The sequence below is a fragment of the Chelonoidis abingdonii genome, chromosome 20, assembly GCF_003597395.2.
Source record: "Chelonoidis abingdonii isolate Lonesome George chromosome 20, CheloAbing_2.0, whole genome shotgun sequence".
NCBI lineage: Eukaryota > Metazoa > Chordata > Testudines > Testudinidae > Chelonoidis > Chelonoidis abingdonii.
In genome coordinates, this window is record NC_133788.1 from 17073702 (window position 1) to 17095086 (window position 21385).

Below are 21385 nucleotides of genomic sequence, written 5' to 3' on the forward strand. Positions count from 1 at the left end.
TACGTAAAGTATTCTGCTGGCTGCCCAAGTCCAAAACGTTTTACCCAAGTCATTCCTATTCTTACATCTTGATGAATAGCAGGCAAAAGGATTCACGAGCCACCTTTCCACTTGGGCACCTTTAAACCCCTTTTTGTTCTCTTATCCAGGAACATTCCCTGGAGAGAGTTTTAGCTCGCATGAATATTGCAGAATGGCTCTTCATGCAAATAACCACATTCATCCTCAACATGGACCTTTGTGCACCAACCCAGATCTTTGTCATTCCTCATCGACGCAATCGCCCTCTTATATCATTGCAGAGTCATCCAATCAGGGAACAGAAATAATACCGTGACTAGAGCAAACAAATGCCACAAACGACAAAAAAAATCAACAGGATGAAATATGAAACAAGAGAACGTATTTCACTCTATGGGATCACTTAAGTGATATTGACAAATAATGCATTCATACAAATCACGGTATGTTCAGTGACAATTTGTGAACTGGAAAAAAGGGCTTAATTACACTAATAAATTGTCCACCACTAATTGTCTGCCCAGCTCTAGTTACACTCACACTTTTAAAATGTGAGCTTCCAAATCCCCAGTCTATCAGATTAAAAGTATTAAATTACAGACACTGTGAGACATCCCAAGTCACAGCTGCCCAATTATTCCATGAGAAGTAGAAATCTATAACTCATAGGTATCCACTCAGGAAGCGATATGGTCTAGTGGGTGAGAGAAGGGATTTGGGAGACAAGACTCCCAAGTTCTTCTTCTGCCAAGATGGACTGTGTGACTACAGGCAAGTCTCATCTCACCCTCTGGTACTTCAGTTTCCCCATCTGTGAAATGGGGATAGCACTCATCTCCCTCACTGGAGCGCTAAGAGGCCAGGCGCTTCTAAAAGTGCTTAGAGAATCCTCGATAGCATCTTGCACTTACACAGCACCCTTCGTCCCAACATCTTAAAGCACAGAAAGGTGTGGAAAGCCAGTATGATGATGATGGACTACAATGATAAGTGACAGCAATTAATATTTAGTGCTTACATAGCACGTTTCACACCCGGATCTCAAGGTGCTTTACAAAAGATAAGTAACGTCTATCCACGTTCTGCAGAGGAGGAAATGGAAGTGCAGAGACATTTAGTCAATCACTCAGTAACCACACACACACACACACACACACACACACACACACACACACACACACACACACACACACACACACACAGTGACCCACTGGCAGAGCCAAAAATTGAACCTAGTCTGTCTGGTTTCCAGCCCTCTCCACCAGACCATCCTGGAAAGATGATAGGATTTAACTGTGCATTAATCACATACATCAGCAAATGCATATTTTCTTCTTTTCTATACATTAGGTCAGCGCAACTCTTGTTTAAAAAGATAGCTGACATGTAAGAAGCCACAGATGCGGAGGGAGTTCTGATCTCCCAGGAATTCTGAAGTGCATGGATGACACACCATGAGAGACTTGCCCCATTATTCCTAAAGGTTTACGAGTCTGACTCAGTTGTGTGATGTTGTCAGTAGTTTTGACTGAATCATGAATATATCCAATTATGTGTGATGCTGACAGAACAGAATATTGATAGTCAATAATTACAGGCTTTTCAGGCCAACAAAATAACTGGTAGCTCTTTTAATAAATTATCTTACGACATCTATCTTAAAAATGGCTATGCCAGGCCTGACCCACACTGACTCCACTGACTTTCTATCAGATGTCATCTAAACTCAAGATTTATAGTTTACTCACAAAAGGATGGTTAATGTTGCAGATTTTTCAGGAAGCAGCGCAGCTTTCCAGTGTGCCTCTGTGCCACAAATGCCTCCTCCACTACAAATCATGCAGTCACTCTGAACTCAGGGAGAGCAACGCACCTGCTCTGCAAAGGGGAACAAATCCCAGCTCCTCTACGCACTTTCCAGCGTCACCCCACAACCGGGAAGAGTTTGCAAATGCAAACATGAGAAGGAAAAGGTCACAAATTGTAGTGACTACGGGCCAGATCTGCAAAAGAATTTAAGTGCCTAAAAATGCAGATAAGTGGCTAGTGGGACTGACAAGAGCACCTCACCCGGACAGGCACCTAACTCCCATTGAAAGTTTACTAAAAGATATTACCTCACTCACCTCATCTCTATTGAAAGTTTACCGCAATTAGCTGCCTAACACAGGCATATGCACCTACCTGCATCTTTAGGCAATTAAATACCTTTGTAAATCTAGCCCTGAAGGATTTAGGGGCACAAATCCCATTGGGACTTGTGGCCCTCAATCTCTGAGGGAGAGACTTTTAGAAATGCCTGACATTTTTTATGCCCAGTGAACATTCTTGTAAGGACTGATTTGGCCAATTCCCACCCTGATTATATCCGACTGATCTTTAGTTAGATTCATTAAGAGCTCCCTCCCCTCAATGGGCATGTCTCAAAAGCAACATCTTCTACCTTGCAAGGACAAAACAAGTCTGGCAAAGCATTTCAGTGCCAAAACAGGGCAGTCGGGTGACAACTGGTGAGACAAGAGCTACTTCTCTGTAGTTTGAAGAAGCTGCCACTCACCGGATTTTCCTTCCTTTGCTGGCTTTTCGGTCCACTTTCTTCTGTATTTTGCTTCGTAACTTCTGTATGGCCAGCCACTGCCTGGGGAATCCAAAGTGGTGGTTACGTATCATTGCTAGGGCAGTTTTACCAGGCCAATTTTTGGGAAGAATCACAAGGTAACAATGGTAAAAGCCATGGAAATGCAGTTTTAAAAGCTCAAATGCCCACAGCATTGTTCTTCGCCCAAAAGTTGCTACCCTAAATAACTGTGGCACTGTCCATCACCTGAGCCCTGTACAGGACGCCACTGCAAGCTAACGCTGCCCTCGTTTTCATTAGCACACACCAGTCTCCTCGTGCTACATACTGAAATGCCCCGAGGAGGAGTACATAGCTACAAACAGGCGAGCACAGGGAATCGCAGAGACTAAGGGCTTATGTGTAGATGACCCTGGACTCTGGCAGATCTCAGGGGCTGAAGCCTCAGCCATTCTGTGGGAGACAGTTAAGTCAGCCTGGTCCTGATGCAATGATTAATATTCAGTGGGAATTCACGTCCGGTGTGCAGGAAAAAGCCACAGCGGGTACAATCTGGCACTATGTTTTTATTCTTTCTTGCCTATTGATCATTTTTTAAAAAAGAAAGAAAGAATCTTTAGAATTCAAAAGATTTTCTTCATCAAACAGAAATGCTAAGGCCAGTGAAAACCCTTAAAGGATTACTGCATTTGTTTGCTTGTTTCAACAGCTATTACAATAAGTTGTATTTTGTATAAAGAAAGCACGCAGTAGAATAGATTGTTTACCTATCTCCATTGATCATAAGCTACATATGTAGCTGATTCTTTAAGTGAGGAGGGTTACCCTAACTTCATAAACAAATTTAACGTTATACAGCAGTTCCATTTGAATTAGTTTCCTTCCAGGCTTTTGGAAACCATATATAAAATTACAAGCGAGTGTTTCTTTCCCACTACCTCTGACTATAATATCTGGCAAATCCCTCACCAAAACCATGGCATAATGTTAAGTGCATTTCTTAATAAAAACAAACAAAAGGAAAGCAACAAGCAAATTCAGAAACTGCTGCTTATTCCCCATCACTGTTTAGAAGGGAGGATTCAATTCCTCAAACAGAGCTTGCTCAAGTCAAAGAAGTTTCCATGGGGGGGCGAATAAACTGCTACTAGCTACAAACGTTAAAAAAAAAAAAAAAAAAGAAACAAGCGTCCTCTTACCTGATTTATACAATGAAAACCCAACATCAGGGGGAAAAATCTAGCAAAATCCAATTACCGCAATCTTAATATAATCTTAATTACTGTAATCTATTTTATTGTAAAGTCAGATAAATGTACAATGTAACCACCACTTAAATGCAATTTTGGCTATGCCATGTTAAATTATAGTGAATAGCTTTCCACAATATTTCAGACATACACAAAATAAATTTGACCTACTGCACTAAAATTCAAGTCATATTTCACATGGATAAAAAGTTATTTCACCAACACAAAATTTCATAAAGCATTTTCCCTTCCTTTCCCCCTATACACACATCCCCATATCACTTTTCAGTGGAGAATTCTATTCTATTGTTTTCAGCTTTCTTTTCCTTTTATGCTTTTCTAAATTATGTCCTGTGGCTATTTAAATGTATACTGTTCATTAAGCAGTATTTGGAATGTTCCGTATTTTCTTGCCACAGAATTAGAGTGAGAAATAAGAGCTTCCTCTCAAAGCATAAATTTATTTTTTGGCACATACGAAACATTCCCCTATGCTGTTTTAATTGTACTGTACCTTTTCTCTCTCTTTTTTTTTTAAACAGCAGGGAAGGTGAATACAAGGGAACCCTACATTACACAGCAAGTTTTATTCTTTATATGATGACAAATCAGAGTTCATAATCTGATCCCAAATTTCACCAGTCACTTCATCTGGAGCACATTTGTCAGGCTACAGCAAGACTCTTTCCCCCAAACTTGGGGAGTCTGATAGGAAGTAGACAGGAAAGCAAGAAAGAGTGCAGGTGGCTTTGAAAGAAATAAGCCTGGCTGCAAAAGAGTAATAATGCTTTCAGGCATCATCTTTAAGCCATTTCTTATTATTGGGGTGATTTATCGGTTTTATTTGTTTATAACCAGTCCTCTAGGTGCTGCACCAACAACTGACGGCTGGTCTACACTACGGGGGAAAATCGATCTCAGATACTCAACTTCAGCTGCTGAAGTCAAAGTATCTAAGATCGAATTACTCACCGTCCTCATGGCGCGGGATCGATGTCCGCGGCTCCCCCTGTCGATTCCGCAACTCCGTTCGGGTTGGTGGAGTTCCAGAATCGATATAAGCGCGTTTGGGGATCGATATATCCCGTCTAGATGAGACGCGATATATCGATCCCCGAGTAATCGATTGCTACCCGCCAGTACAGCGGGTAGTGAAGACGTAGCCTGAATTCAATAGTCCCAAAGTTTGTTACAAGACCTCACCTCTCCAAGTTTGGGCAAACCAGTGGGGCCCTGCAACATGAAGGCCAGCAAATACAAGTTCTGGTAGTCCAGAGCCATAAAGTCCTCACTGAGAAGACCCTGCCTCGCTGATAGTATGCCATTGCTTTTAACCAATCATCTTATTACACCCAATTGCTCTCCATGAAGTCAATGGCAAAAGCATACTGTAACACTGACCCCATATTGGTCATAGTGTTATTATTCTATGACATGATTATTGCATAATTATGATGCATTTTGCACAAGATAAGTCCTGTGAGGTGTCACTGGAAAAGTTATGATTTGCTGAATATGATTACCCTGTTTGTGTGCATGTATCATTTTTGTATCTGAAGTTATGAATATTGACTGTGTAGCTGTATTTCAAATGTAGTTACACCTGGGTGATGCCCACTAGGCAAGATGCTTTCAGTCTAGATTGTGGGTGAGGAAGGGCCTATTCAGGGTAATGAGCCATTAGGGAAAATAATAGGTCTTAGAAAAAACGTATCCATCACCGGGTGAGCCTTCTTGAAAAGGTTTCAGACAGCCTGTAGGTAATGGCTGCTATGACTCAGCAAGGTATCCAAGGGCCTGTGACCAGGCCACATGACTCTGGACTCCATCTTGGGATGTCAGTGTTTTTCCACAAACTGAGGTTTGGGACAAAGGGCTCCCGCCATATGCTAAAGCTATACAAGGCAGGGAGTGACATCATTGGTATTTCTTCACGCCTCACACAAGAAGATTCCTGGAAACACCGGAGGAACAAAGACTGAACTATGGGAAGTGCTGGACCCAGGCTAAAGGGATTTCTAACCTGTGTATGAAACACCTGGGGATTCCAGGCTGCAAAGCAAGCGTAGCTGGTGCCTTAAGAATCTGCAGCCTGCTTGTATCATCAGCCAGGGTGAGAATTTGCTAATTTACATCCTATCTTTCTAGTATCTTAGACCTAGTTTGCGTTTTTGTTTATTTACTAGGCAATCTGCTTTGATCTGTTTGCTATCACTTATAATCACTTAAAATCTATCTTGTGTAGTTAATAAACTTGTTTTTGCTTTATCTAAACCAATGAGTTGGAGTAAAGTGCATGGGAAATCATAGCTCTAGGGGCAAAGGCTGTTGCATATTCCTCTCCACATTGAGGAGTGGGGGGGTGAACTCTATGAGCTTGCACTGTACAGTTCCCTGTGCAGTGCAAGACGGTATCATTTTGGGTTTATGCCCCAGAGGGGGGATGTGCCTGGGGAGCTGAGAGTTACTTTGGCTTTAGCCTTTCTACTGTTGGTTCGTGAAGTGGCTAGTCAAAGAGCCTGCATATAATTGCAGCTGGGTGTGTCCCTACCTGTGTGAATGCTGATGAAAGTGTAGGACTGGGAGTAGGTCTGCAGCTTGTCACAGCAGGACAGTGAGAGACGGAGCCCAGGCTGGTGGATCAGAGGGCTCAGTGGTACCCCAATTCCAGGTGGCACCCCGGAGGGAACCCGTCACACATAAAGAAGCAGGATTGGGAACTTTTGGGAAGTTTTACACTCATGGAATTGAAGTGACTGTGGGGTGAAGCCAGTTACAGAGCATACAGACAGCTACAGCTCATCACTTACCTGCCCATGGCCACCTGATCGTTGGGGTCTAGCGAACTAGTTTTCCTTTCTATAAGTTCTCGAAGAAGCTAGAGGAGGGAAGAGAATAACCAAATGTAAAAGCACATTAAACTCAGGTCAGCACTGAGTCTGAGATTTTCAAAGGAGCCTAAGGAAGCTAGGTGGAATTTGTGTGCCTCATTGCCTTAATTTTTATTTTATTTTTTAATGAAACCCTGTCCACGTACCAAAGGCATTATTGTTTTCTTAGCCACCGCTAGCTTTAAAAGACAGCAGGAATTTTGACTGACATGGTGGGGACTACTCTGAAAGAAGTACAATCAATAAAACAAAACCCAGTGGCAAAAGAGCAGGTGAATTTATATTAACCTCTTCTTTAGGGGGGAAAAAACAAAACAAAACAAAATCATGACCGGAGCATATCACTGAAGGCCATAAGGAAGACTTATTGTGCTACAGTTAATTTCAGATGGATCAATGACTAGTGCAGCATTCCCTTCATCATTTTATGATTAGTTTATCCCGCCTCATCGGTATCAGCTGAGAAAGTCAGGCAGATATAGAGGGGAAGGATGCTGCAGCACAGGGGTTCCCAATGCGGTGCTGGCGCCCGCGGGGACATCTAAATGCGCCCGCATCCTGGCCGGCGATGGAGCATCCGCCAAAATGCCGTTGAATTTCAGCGATGACGCCTCTCAATGACGTCACTTATCAGCGGCAAGCGGCATCATCGAGAGGCGTCGCCCCCAAATTTCTGCGGTATTTCAGCAGTGACGCCTCTCGGTGACGCCGCTTGCTGCCGACAAGGGATGTCATCGAGAGGTGTCGCCACTGAAATGCCGCAGAAATTCGGTGGCATTTCAGCGGATGCTCCACTGCCGCCACGGTCCTTCGTCTGGCACCTGCCAGACGAAAAGGTTGGGGACCACTGCTGTAGCACACTGGATCAAACATTAGTCTCCCACCATGGGACAATGAACTGGTGATCTTAAGTCTAAATGAGTGGGATGGTGGTGGATCAACCAGTGCTGGCCAGTACCTGAAAACTCAAAGCCATCCTGGAGAATTCAGCACCATTTCTTAGGGGAACTTAAGGAGTGAAGTAGGCTGAAGATTACAAGCCATGATCTGAGTTGGGCATCCAAGCGTTCTCGCAATACAAACAGTGCAGTCCTAGGTGATGTATGAAGGTGTAGCTCATGGGAGCATAGGAACTGTCATGCAAAATAAGACCAACAGCGGGTAGGGTAACCTGTCTGCCAGTTCCAGATGCTTCAGAGGAATCTCTCTCTCTCTCTTTGTATATCCCCATGAGATAGATATATCGACAGATCGATAGATAGATCAATAGCTATAGTGTGTGTGTGTGTGTGCGCACGCCCATTATACTAGGCAAATATGCAAAAACATGCCCAAGACAGGAAGTTTATTTCTACACTAGGGTAACCAGACAGCAAATGTGAAAAATTAGGATGGGGGTGGGGGATAATAGGCATCTATATAAGACAAAGCCCCAAATATCAGGACTCTCTCTATAAAATTGGGACATCTGATCACCCTAACCTACACACACACACCATTTTTATTTCATCTAATCCCATTGCAAATATTATTGTCTTGAATGGAATTGTACCCACTTATAGAACTTGGTCCTATATGCCAAGCAATTTCCCTCAGACTCCTTTTCCCTCCATGAGACCAGCGTATTGCAACATCTGGCTACTCAATGCCTTCTATCATTTACAATTAGCAGTGATCTAGGAGGGGCTCCCATTGTCTGAACCGAAAGGCTGATATTGAGTGGCTTTTGTCAGGGAAAAAAAAAAAGTGGAACTGCAGAAAAAGTGGTGATTCTACAATGAATTCTACACAAAGAAAGAGTCACACCCTGGTAAGACAGAACGCTTTACAGCCAGCATACAGATGCTAAAACAAGCTTTCCTATTCCTTTCCAAGTTCTGGGGAAAACAGTTGGGTTTTATTTGCGTGTTTTCCTGCAGCCAGTAAGGTGTCGCATGCAGCCTTCTGGGATACCTGACCAATGTCTGTTTAACACCACAAGCTATATATTATATGCTGAATAGTTTGCGTACAGAACAAAAATAAACACAACATGACGTCCCAAGTTGCAGACTTCCCAAAATGTCACTGTTTCATTCACGAATGAATTGAAGTACAGAGTTCTTGTTGTGATAACTGGGCCTACAAATGTACTCTAATTTGCACTGAACTGTAAAAAGTATGTGAAGATTCATAAGATGTCACAATAACCTATAACAACAAATATTGATGGGAAAAGGAGACAGAGACTGTCAACAAAAGGACCTACTGAGATGGTTCAAGGACTATGTTAAAATCATGCTTGGCAAATACAGAAGATGTGGAACTAGAAAATACTGAACCAAAATCGGAGTGTCAGATATTAGGCCCAATTGGGGGACAAAATAACGAGGGGATGAGCTATGCTACCCATCGCTCTCTTTTTGGGTTCATAAAGGAAGACACTCGGGGGGGGAAATAGAAAGAACAGATGGAAACTACTGACGCGCGCTTCATCACGGCTGTCAACCCCACTGTCTACAGGGACCTCGGACCATCTTTCTCCTCATCCTGAGGGACCCCCTGACCAGTTCGGCCAAAGAGAGGTAACAAGATGACGTCACCACCCCTACCAGCTCCAACAGAATCCCCCAACACCACCTGAGATGAAACGGGATCAAACTTCAATAACAGCTGCAGCTCATCTCAACTAAAGTCTTCTCTTTTCCCCAAAAGGACAGATATCACCATCTTTGATACCATCTAAGAGATTGTCAAACAAAGGAGGGTTTCCTTCTAAAACTCTCTCCGGTTAACAGGAAAGGAAACAAGAAATGTTGTTAAAATGAAAGTTTTAATCAATACTTAACCTTCCAAATCCTTTAACTCTTTTAGTTCTTTTCTGTATTTTTAAATGAAGAGTTGAAAGGATTTTTAATGGTGTTTGCACCATGGTAATGAACAGGCTGAGGTTTCTGTATACCAAACCCCAGATCCTGTTTAATGATGGACAGTGACTGGCTTATTTTAACACCTTTGACTCATATATTCCATCTAAATTAATACAACAGGCATTTGAAACTCAAAAGAAACTGAAGCATCACAGACTTTTTTTGTCTTTTGCAAAGATATCTAAGGAGGGCTTCCCCTGCCTTGTACTTCTGCACAACAAAGACATCTAGAATCCAGTGACCAATTAAGGTACCATAACAATCGACAGAAAGATCTCCATTCATTTCAATCAGTGCCCCTCAAAGCCCCTGAGCGTGAGGTGGGGAGAAGTCACAATGCTGATGCAAAGCTTACCCTGCTAGAGGAGTACATGCAGGCAAGATGAAAGAATGAGAATATACCTGACTCCAGCTGGCAGCCAAAACTCTGGGGGCAAGAACTGTACGACCATGATGCAACACCAAACAGATGGAGTGGCAGCTTAGTACATTCTCCTCCACCCCCAAACACTGTCATTTACAAGAGCCTGCCTTAGACTCTGCTTCCAATCACCTCTGCACAGCTGTGACATTAAAAGATGTCCTCAAGTATTGCTCTATGTAAGAAACTAATGCACTATCTGGATTCCAACAGCACGGGCAAATCACTGAAAAAAGCAGGTGAAAACCAGCCCCTCTTCCAAAAAAAGTGTTATAAATAGACTTGGCAGAATTTGATTTTTATTTTTAATATCATTTTGATGACTAATAATGTATATTTATTTTTAGCATTTTTGATTATTTAAATTTTAACAGATGTGGAAAATTATGGGGGTTGGCAGACATCATTTAATGACAGTAGATACAAGAGATTCAAAAAGTTAAAGCTTGATAACCATTAAAACACAACTTTGTCAACTTCACATGTCAAACTATAAAAAGCAAATAGTCTTAACTCAAATTCTAACAAGTTCTCAAGCAGCATTTTTCTTACTTTGTCCATCTTTGAATTTCTATCATCATTGATGGAAATATTTCTGCGTCAGGTGGGTATATACAATTAAATTAATGTTTACCAACATTTACTGATAAATATCTCCTGAGGGGTTTTTTTTCTTGTAAATAAAGTAGAGACAAACAACAAAAGAAAGATTTATACCCCCACCTTCAAAAGTCACACATTTATTGCAAAAGAGAAAAGGCAGCTCAAGCACCATTAAGAACACCTCCCATGATGTTTTTTCATTTGCTTATATTCAGAGATTATTACCAGAGCCATTATATTTAAAAATTCAGGGACCAGAGGCCACTTGTTTATTATCACTAGAAACCAGCAAGCTATTTCTCTGCCCTGTTTATCTGATTGATTCCCAACATCTTTCTGGCACACAATCTATCAGTTTATCTCTCCCACTTCATCACAGTCACTTCTGGCAGCTAAATACAAGATCCAAATCCAGTGTTACACAGACATACGACACAGTAAACCTATGTAACACTGCTACTCTGTAAACAGCTGCCCTTAAGGCTAAGCAAAAATGGGATCTTGGTTTCTAGTCAATATTCTGTCAGAAGCAAGGTGGGAGGGAGAGAGTTTTAAAAACAAGGAGAAATGGTGTGGCTATGTTCCAGGGGTTTCTTCCTATTCTAGCAATGTCCTGTTTACCGTCCCCACTTATCTTGGTGCTTTGACACAAGTGCATAGGAAAAGCTACTGGGTAGTGCTGGCAGAGACTGGGAGACTGCAGCCCAGTAATGGAATCCACAGCCTTGAAGAATAAAAGGCAGTTTTCCTGTTCCATCCCTTCTCCAATTACTACTATGAAAATTCACGACTCCTTCTTCATGTACAGTATCAATTTACCCACAGCCTGGAAAATGCTTACATGGACGTTGCCCTTTCCAGCACACAGAAGTATAAATAATTGCAATGATATATAACATGGGAGCAACACAGACTAATGGATAAAGCATGGGGAGCGAGTTATGCAACTTGGGTTCTAGTCCCAACTCTGACACCAATTCACTGTACAACCTTGGGAAAGTCACCTAACCTCTTTGTGCCTCAGGTTTCCCCATATGCAAACTGGAAATACAGATCATAAATACATCACAAGGGCACTGTTTTTTAAGACAACCTTAGTTTGTATTGCGGGGAACTGGTCCTTGGTGGATAATTTATCCTGACAGTGAGAGAAGAGAATTGCACAAGCCCTCTTAAACACATTAATAGTACCCACCCCTAAAACAGTATACAATATACACACACAGTATAAAAATACACACACAGTACACGCATCTACTTTATAACATACTCCCTACATATTTCCCATATTTATTTATTTTTACTCTAAATGGTTGAGAAACAGCTCCCAGAAGCACAGACACAAGCAGTGGTACGAACTAGTGAGTTATTTTAGGTTAATCAAAAGCATCATAACTATTGCAGGTGTAACCTATTTCATTGTAAAATCATCTCTATAGAGGTCCCATCATTACTCATTCATGATGATACTCTCAAGGGGTAGTTTCATACTGGATTGAAACACTGGTCCACCTAGCCCAGTATTCTGGCTATAATACTGCCAGAAGCAAGTGGTGGGGTAAGAATCCCCAAGATGAACATCTTTGATAAATTACAGACCCTCGCTGTAGTTATAACACATCGAGTACATGTGTGACTGCATTGTGGATATCCTAAAAGCATCAAGATAAGAAAGGCAGCAATTTATGGTAGAAGCTTTGAAAGCGTTGACAGGATCCCATCAATCGGATTCATGAGACACACACAATATATATTCTATTCATTACCTGCCCAACGTGCATGCTAACTTCTAAATCACTTACTGTTTAAACTTGCACTGAGCTCTGAATACATCTGTGGAGACGCCTTTGTTCCTAAGGCATCTTTATATATGAACACAAGATCTTGGAGGACAAATACATGTCACTATGTTGATGAATCTCAGGCAGGAAGAGTTTCTGAAACATCAGAAATCCAAGGTCTATTTAGAATGGACTCCACTAGTCAAAACGTTAACTACAAACGTCTTGTCTCTAAAGTATTTCAGTTTTCATTACAAATGCTAACTTGCAGAAGGCTGTCTGCATCCAAGTACATGGTACATAAACACAAAGAGATCATCCAATGATTTATCAACACAACTTCCGCAATGCTTCTATCATTGTTTGACTGCTAATACGCATAAGAAAAAAAGTAGTTCCAGAAGTTGCCATATCTTCATGCTCTACTGCAGCAGTTCTCAAACTGTGAGGTGGACCCAAAGTGGGTCACAACTACATTTAATGGGGTTGCCGGGGCTGCCTTAGACTTGCTGGGGCCGAAACCCAAGATCCACTGCCCGAGGCCGAAGCCCTTGGGTTTTGGCTTTGGCCCTACACACACACACACACCCCTGGGGCAGCGGGACTTGGGTAGGTTCAGGCTTTGGTCCCTCCTCCTGGGGTCAGTAATTTTTGTTCTCGGAAAGGGGTCTCGAAGCAATGACGTTTGAGAACCCCTGCTCTACTGTGTTGCTTTGCTGAAAGGTACAATGCCAACCCTCAGACATCCATCTGGACTCTTTATATTGGCACTGAACCTAAGCAATCTCAAGAGGGAGATGTCTTCCTGAATCCTGAATGGATTAACAGCACCACTGTGACCACAGTGTATCTAATCAACGTTCACTCCAGACTGCATTACTGCAGGGTACTCTATAAGGAGTTTCCCTGGCACAGAATACTGCTGCTTGCCTCCTAACTGGGATAGGTCACTGCGAGGTATACCATTCCTGTCCAACCTCTTTGCTTCAGGCTGCAATACAAGGCAGTAGGTACAATCTATACATCTCTGAGCGGTCTGGGACCTGAATATCTGAGGAGGTGCCTTTGTCATGACAGCCAGATCAACTGGGTTACTTCTGCTGTCATATCCTGAGATTAAACTCAAAAACTGTGCAGCAAGACATCTGCAGCAGAGGGAACTCCTCCTTCTGGTGGCTCACCAAATCTGGAGTTTGGTGGCTAAAAGGTGCAGCTGCAGCTACACCCAAGATAGACAACACAAGGTGCATTTGTTCCTGCAGGCTTGTAACAGAATTTTTAACATGGTGGTGAGTGAGATGGATCCCTCCATTGGACCTCTGGCCACAGATGCTCGCGACAGGTCCCCTCTCCTTGCTGGCAAAGCAAATGTGCTACAGCGTGAGCATCAAGAGAATCTGGACTCTGCAGCAGTTGGGACACTGGTCACGGGGGTGTGGCTCTTACATAAATTAACTGCAGAAGAGCACTTGCTGTCAGAGTAAAGCAGGCATCTTTTTATCCCTTTGGGGTCTATTATTCTGCACAGAGAATCCCTCCCATTGGTGTTAATGGGGGAAAGCTGCATGCAACAACAGCGGGAAACTAAAGCTTGTAAACAGCAGCACCCATGGATCAACAGGCCCATGGGCAGTTCAGCCGTCAGCCAAGAAAGAGCAGTTTTCTTCACCTGGGAACTGAAAGTGAAAAGTTCTTTCAGTGCAGGGCAACTGCAAGATTCAAGAGATTGTGGGGGACAGAGAAGAGGGGAAAGGGAGAAAAAAAACCAGGGACAGGAGGGAAATTAGGAAATGGAAATAAAAGCCACGAAGCATCTTATTACATCTAAATAGTGTGAGTCTTAAAGCTGAAGTTATAAATCATCCTAACTATGGTTACAAAAATGAAAGTGGATGTAGCCAGAGGCTACCACTGAAAAAGTCAGTCTAGACCTGCCTGGCTGCCTCTGGTCTTTAAGGATTTGATTAGTTTTTCCGCTTTCTAGTTCACAGTCTTGCATTCAGCCCATGCTCCAGAGCCAGGTAGAGCTCAGGATACACAATGAATGATAAATTCATTTACTGAATAAAGTAACACTATTTTTTCAGCACAAGACCTAAACCACTTCCAAAGCTGTAATATTTCATTAAGCCTGGTGATTCCAGCTAAAATTTATTAGTCAAAACAGAAAACTCTCATCAGACCCCATATATTCCATTAGGAGTGATCTATGGTGTCTCCCAATCTCTAATTATTAACTAGGAAGTGTAAGTAAATCACTATCAGCATTAAGCCCTGATGTGTGAAGACAGAATTGGAGTTAGGCAATATCAGCAGTAAAAGGCTTTGATTTGAATAATTTTCTTTTATCCACCACCACCTCCCAACTCATTCTCCCTTTAACAAGTGAACAAAATTGTCCTTTTAAATGACCACCACCAAGTTCCATTTGTCAGTAAGAGCAACAGCTCTGCAGCCCACCTAAATGCACCTTGCCTGTCCCAAAACAGCAGCAATCTGGAGGCTAGGCATACACTTCATAGCTATAAAGGAGTGGAGCAAAGTCATCCACAGGAACGTTATTTGCCTTTGCTGCCAGGTGGTGACCTTGATGTGGTTAATGGCTAGACCTGTGAGTCACCTGTGTGTCAGTGCACACACTACAGCCTTGTCCCCAAGTGCCCTACAACACCGACATAATAATGTCATCTCCACAAGAGGCATAGGGCTTACGTCCATGTACTTAGGGAGATGCTTACCTCTGCGGGAAGCTGTCTTGTGAATTTCATGGCTCCATGTTGTCAATTTCACAGCTCCATGCTGGAGCCCTGAAATTGACAAGAAAGCTGGGCAGCTAGAGCCCAGCTGCACCTGGCTCCCCACTCCAGAAGCCAAGAATCTCAAGCAGCTGCACCCCCCACATCCGCTTCAGAGTCAGGGGGCAGCTAGGGTCTGAGCGGGGAGCTGTGCAGAGCTCAGGAGTCCTGGTTCTCCGACCCCCACACTGCCCCACACAGATCAACTTAGAGCGGTAGTGCAGACATGCCCTTAGCAAAACTTCACGTTAAGATAGTGTTTTTCATCCAAGCACACCATAAAGCAGTTGACAGCCTTAATTAAAATTAGTAACACCTCCCTCCCCTCCCCATGAGCCATTATGTGTGGAAATACAGGCACAGAGAGGTCATGTGATTTGCTAAAGCTGATCTCAAGAGCTGGAGGTAGAGCCTGGAACAGAACCCAGAATTCCTGACCATGCTTCCACAAATCTGAAAATGTATCAGAATAAAAGAGATCCTAAAATCCACAATTGCTAACAGAATAAATAATCGAGATATGCACAGGAAAAAAAAAAATTAAGGTGAGATTTTCAAAAGCAGCCAGTGTTAGCCTTGCTCATTTTTCACCCAAGTCAATGTTAACATTTCCACTGGCTTCAGTAAGAGCAACTGGGCCGCCACCACCGAGAGCTTTCGAAAATGTCATCCTTAAAACACAATGGAGAAAAACGTTATCCTGGTTACCCAAAAAAGATACTCGGAGTTAGAAAACGCCATGAGATTATTCAAGGACAACTGTGGCTCATGACTGAGCTCTCCTGCACATAGAACATATGACTATCTATCAAAACTAACTTTGTTTCTAAAATTGTCCTTTATAGTCACTTTTGAGCATTATGCTACTGTATTTAAGCGTGACTGTAATAAGGATTTTTTTTTTAAATCCACCTAGGTCTTACTTGATGTTTAATGATTAAACACACCAGGTAGCTAAAAGAAAGTGCTGCCATATTATCCGATAGGAACCAGTTTGGTTTATGTAGCTTGTTATCGTTTGAAACATAATTGGGATTTAAAAAAAAAAAATAGTTATTTTGTCTCCATTGCAATTGAAATCCTTTGTAAAATTAGCAAAGGCACAGCTGGCATGCTTGTTACAAAATAACCGGGGCGTCAGACTGCTCTATATCAAAGCCGGCTGGTGGGTGTGTGAGTTGTTGTACCATCACTTTTCAATTCAATGAGCCGTGTACATGTAGAGGTGCAGCGCGGTATTTCAGTGTGGTTACTGTACTGGTTACTCAGGTGAAAGTCACTTTAATCAGGTTAGGTTCCATGTACTTGTAACATCAAACTGCCAGCCAGTTAACACTCAACTAATATAACAGTTAACTACACAGGACAATATAAGCAGCAGCATTTCACACCATATTCACTGTTCTTAGTGCAAAGGTAAGAACGGAGATTTTTTGTTCAAATACACAGAATTCAGAAACAACTCCAACAGGCTGTACGTACCCAAACCATGAGAAACTCTACCATGGGACTTGGAAGCAAAGATCCACCTTTAATCAAAAACGTTGTTAGACTTTTCCAGAAGGACTCGATCTCATTTAAATTTAACCATCTGCCCATGTATTTGTTAGTGGAGATTAAGCAGTTTTAACCAATCATTTTAAAGTTCCACTCTCTATGTATCACTTTTGTTTTAACACAAAATCCTTCCAACAGTTCAAGAACTTCTTTTCTCCCTATCCCACAAAGCTACAATACCACCACAACCCATTGGAAGAGCTTTTTGTGTTTTGCTTTTGTTTTTAATCAAATTAGGCAGAAAAGGGAAAGTCCTGTTCAGTTCTCTTCCAACTTAAGAAGTAATAATACTGACATGCACAGCTTATCCTCATGACTGCTAAGATTACGTCAGAAAAAAGATGGAATAACATCCAGGAGAGGAGTTTAACTCCTGCTCTGAACTGAACATTGACAAACGTATGATAAATTACAGCATCTGATCTGAATATTTCCTAATCTAGATTTTTTTCCTTCATTCTTTGGAGGGACATTATAGAGGTGAATATCTTATTTATTTTTTCCTTTATCTGTGCTACTAATACCATCCACAATTATTAAAAACTGCATAAATGGTGGAAGATTAACATCTATTTTAAGGTTCTTTTAGTTTACTTTTTGCACTTCACTCTACTTGGACAGAAAAACTGGACTGCTCCTCTTTTAAGCTTCCATGCACTAGCACAATGCTCTTGAGTTTCTAACAGCGATGGGAAAATTTTAGACCCACTGATAACTATTATTATTTTTTAAAATCACCATGGAACTCAGGGGCAGCTCCAGGCACCAACGCAGCAAGTGCATGCCTGGGGTGGCAAGCCACGGGGGGGAGGGGGGGCGCAGCATCTCGGTCGCTGTGAGGGAGGTAGTCAGGCAGCCTTCAGCGGCATGCCTGCGGGAGGTCCGCCAGCTCTGCGGCTTCGGCGGCAATTCGGCAGTGGGCGCTGAAGGTGCAGGAGTGGCAGATCACCTGCAGAAATACTGCCGAATCCACGTGACCAGCGGACCGCCCAGAGGCACACTGCTGAAGGCCGCCTGACTCCTGTGCTTGGGACGGCAAAAGACATAGAGGCACCCCTGATGGAACTGTTTGCAGTGGGTTTTCTGTAACCTATTTTGTAATGCAAAAACCTAAACTGTAGGACTAAACCACTTGACTATATTTTTTTTAAAAAAATATTCGATGAAAATTCAATTTTATGTGGAAAAAAGGCTAACAATGCTGGGTTTCTGTTTTCTAATCACCCATTAGGAGAAGTTTCAAATCAAGCTTTAAAACGTGTTATTAACCATCTACTGAGCCATTTGAAAGATACATGCCTATGATAAGAGTATTGTATTGCCATTAACCTATGAGATGGTTCGAGACATCTCTTATTCACACAAAACTCTAAATGCATCTAATTAAAGCCACAAGATCAGCTGTCCATATTAATCACTCAACAGTTTAATTAGGGTAAACCAGCTTGTCAGAAAACTAGCCTTCTCTCTATTCTTCACCATTATTGACTTTTAATAGTTCACTGGATTAGTAATTACTTGTTTAGGGCAATAACAAATACCTGTGAGACAAAAAAAAAACACAGTATGTGACCAGGAACAGTTTTAAACATACCCTTAGTTGGAACCGGAGGATAAATTTATGCCGTCAAATTAAGTTTTTTTAAAAAGCCAGACTGTTACGATTTAAATCACTCTACAACCCAGAAGGAAAGTAAACTGAGCCAGAAACATCCTGATGAGCGTTTGAGATCTGGAAGCTGATTTGTCACAAACTCAGATTAAGTAGTTCTTTTGGATAAAAACTAGACATGAACAGGAGGTTTAGTGAGATAAACACAACTTATTTTTATATCCATTGTTAAAATACATACACTGATCATCTGTTACACTGGATCATGTAAACAAGTACGCTAAGGACAATACTACTAGGAAGGTAGTTAACATATACAGATGCAAAGCTTTCTGCAGAGAAAATAAAAAAAAACCCTTTGATGATCTCAAAGCACTTTACAAACTATGAGTAAAGATCCATGGCCCAAATCCTCAACGATATTTAGACACCTAACTTGGGGGTTAGATACCTAAATACATTTCAGCAGCTGGGCCCATATGCCAACTGATGAAATGCATCCATCTCTAGGGTGGAACACAGCCGATGTTTAACAGTTTAAGATAGGTGCCCCTGAAACAGTACTAACTAAGAGGGATAGTCCCATCTAATGACCTGCCACCACCACTGGCTGAAGACCTTACGTTTTCCTTGGAGTCTCCCATCCAACTAGTGACCATACTTAGCTTATGAGAGGCAGTCCCAAACTGTTTAACTGAAACTGGAGGGAGGGTGGGAATAAAAGCTATTTATATTCTTAATTTTCCCTAGGCATACCTGGTGCCATCAGTGATGAACATTTGTTCTGAGCAGAGTTGCTACCAGTGGAACACTTAGCATATGAACATTAACCTAATTCCTGTTAGAGATAAACCAATTTCAGCTCTCTCCTCTTCTAGGGGAGTATTTCATCCTAATAATAAAATCTCCACTGTAGCACGTGAGACCAGCAGCACACTGGTAGCAGGCTGGATTTTTAAGTCTTAATGCTGCAACATCTCTAAGGGATTCTACATAAACATGGCTTTTTAAAAAACAAACCAAAAGTAGTTTTTTGCCTTAAAACTGTATGTGAAATGGGGTTCAACATCTCTTGCTCTAAGTAATCAGGATCTTTTTAAAGCTGCTTAATTATTCTCATCTGGTGTAGCCTAAATAAAGGAGTTCGGTCCCACGTCTCCCTCATGGATGTACATTACAACTCCATGTGGGTCACCAGCCTGAAAATCATTATGAGATAGCGAAAGGCTTGTCTGCCTGCAAAGCAACTGAGCAAACATGGAGGAAGCGGGATGAACAGATGAAACACAAATTGTTGAGTCCTGAATCGTAAAATTCCACCTGCCCTGCAAAGTGAATTCCACTGAATGCCACTGAGGGCTTGTAAAAGACACAGGAGATGTGGAATCGTAAGATTCCAGGACTGTAACCTATAACCATACAGTATGTATATTTATATTGTCTCAAGTCTGCTTTAGTCACTGACTTGTGAGCCTGACATCCTCCTTATGACTGAAGAGAGGGGGAAATAACTTCCACTTGAACTTGTACTTGACCCTTAATAAACATAATAGGTAACTAAAATGCAATATTATAATAAAATGACCTTTAAAAAATAAGGAGTCCTAATAGCTTAGTTGTAAATTTAAATAATTAAAAAACACTGAAATGCACAAGGTCAGACTTTTAGAGGTGCTGAGCTACCACAATAATCAATTAGAGTTGTGAGTGCTCGTTACTTCTGAAACATCAGGTCCTTTTTTATATTTTATTTACATGCACACATGTGCATGCGCTTACGTATGACCCACTGGAAAGAAACCACATTCATTGTACTGTCACAGGTCTATTGTAATACATTCTACCCCTTCTGAATGCAACACTCAGCTCCAGCTCACTACCCTGACAAATAAAGGAAAGCACTTTATGAAACCAATTTAATTGGGAGGTGACAGAAAACATACAGCCATTTTCTTTAGCCTTATCACTGAATTGGCTTCAGCTCCAATCTCTGCCAAATCCCACTCAACAGAAGAAATTAACCAGGTCAGCGGAACAGGTGCTACGCTGTGTCTGTCAAGGGGCTGGCATCCCCACAATTACTTGCACACAATGAAGCTGTAATCTTTACAGATCATCTCTCCCAATAAGCATATTGGGGACAAGAGGAGAGGAGAGGAGAAGGGTAGAAGGGAGGGAGAGAGAAGGGGAGAAAGGGAGAAAGGAAAAAAAAAGAAGCAAGAAAGGAAAATGAATGTGTTGCTGCCTCGCGGCTCAGCAGATGTCTGTGCGTGATGTACGAGGCTAGGATAAGCTGTCGTAGCCTGCTGCCAAAGAGTGGTAAGTGATTAAAGCCTTCACAGTCCTAAGCACCATATTTAGAGTCTACGGGGTTTCAAGAGTTGCACCCATTCCTTGCTGTGCTGCCAGATGTTGTCGATCAGTCCCCGTTCCTATTCACTGTGTGCGGGCGGCAGCAGTTGGTACAGCAAGTAATGCAATCTGGAACGTTTCCGGAGATGCCGTACATTAAACGACTGTCACCCATCATTCACCTCTACAGAACGCTGAAACAACTCCAATTTGCTGCCACTTCCCTCTTGGGAAATGGCCAAGATACAGTTGTGCCTGGCAGCCCCATTTGTTTTACTCAGGTGTTCCTCTTCCCTCAATGACCTCTATTAGTTTAAGTTTTAATTTAGATTAACCCCAGCACCCCAATTAACCAGTGAAGGGAAAAGCTAAAATGTGACTAGTCATAATTCTGAAATCAGAATGTATCGAAGTTAAAATTATTAGTAAGGAGGAAGGGCCATTCAACTACTGCAATTTTTCTTTAAAAACTTAACATTTCAGGGCCAAGAAAACCCCCACAGTACAGGCCTAAGGTTTGCCAGTGGGGGATATTTCTCGCTGTTTATTTCAGTATTTTATTGTGCTGATTTAATCTGCAATATGCTCTTGTTGCAAACTTGGACTCCTGAAGAT

At 42.0% G+C, this 21385-nt stretch overlaps 1 protein-coding gene across 1 annotated transcript in view; it reads right to left on the reverse strand.

Moving 5' to 3' along the window:
- Positions 1 to 21385, reverse strand: part of AATF (apoptosis antagonizing transcription factor) — a 75301-nt gene that overhangs the window by 23014 nt on the left and 30902 nt on the right. The window contains exons 8-9 of the mRNA XM_032779295.2: positions 6660 to 6727; positions 2579 to 2659 (exon numbers count right to left, since the gene is read on the reverse strand). Of these exons, the coding sequence (XP_032635186.2) occupies positions 2579 to 2659; positions 6660 to 6727 (149 nt within the window). The remainder of the gene's footprint in view (positions 1 to 2578; positions 2660 to 6659; positions 6728 to 21385) is intronic.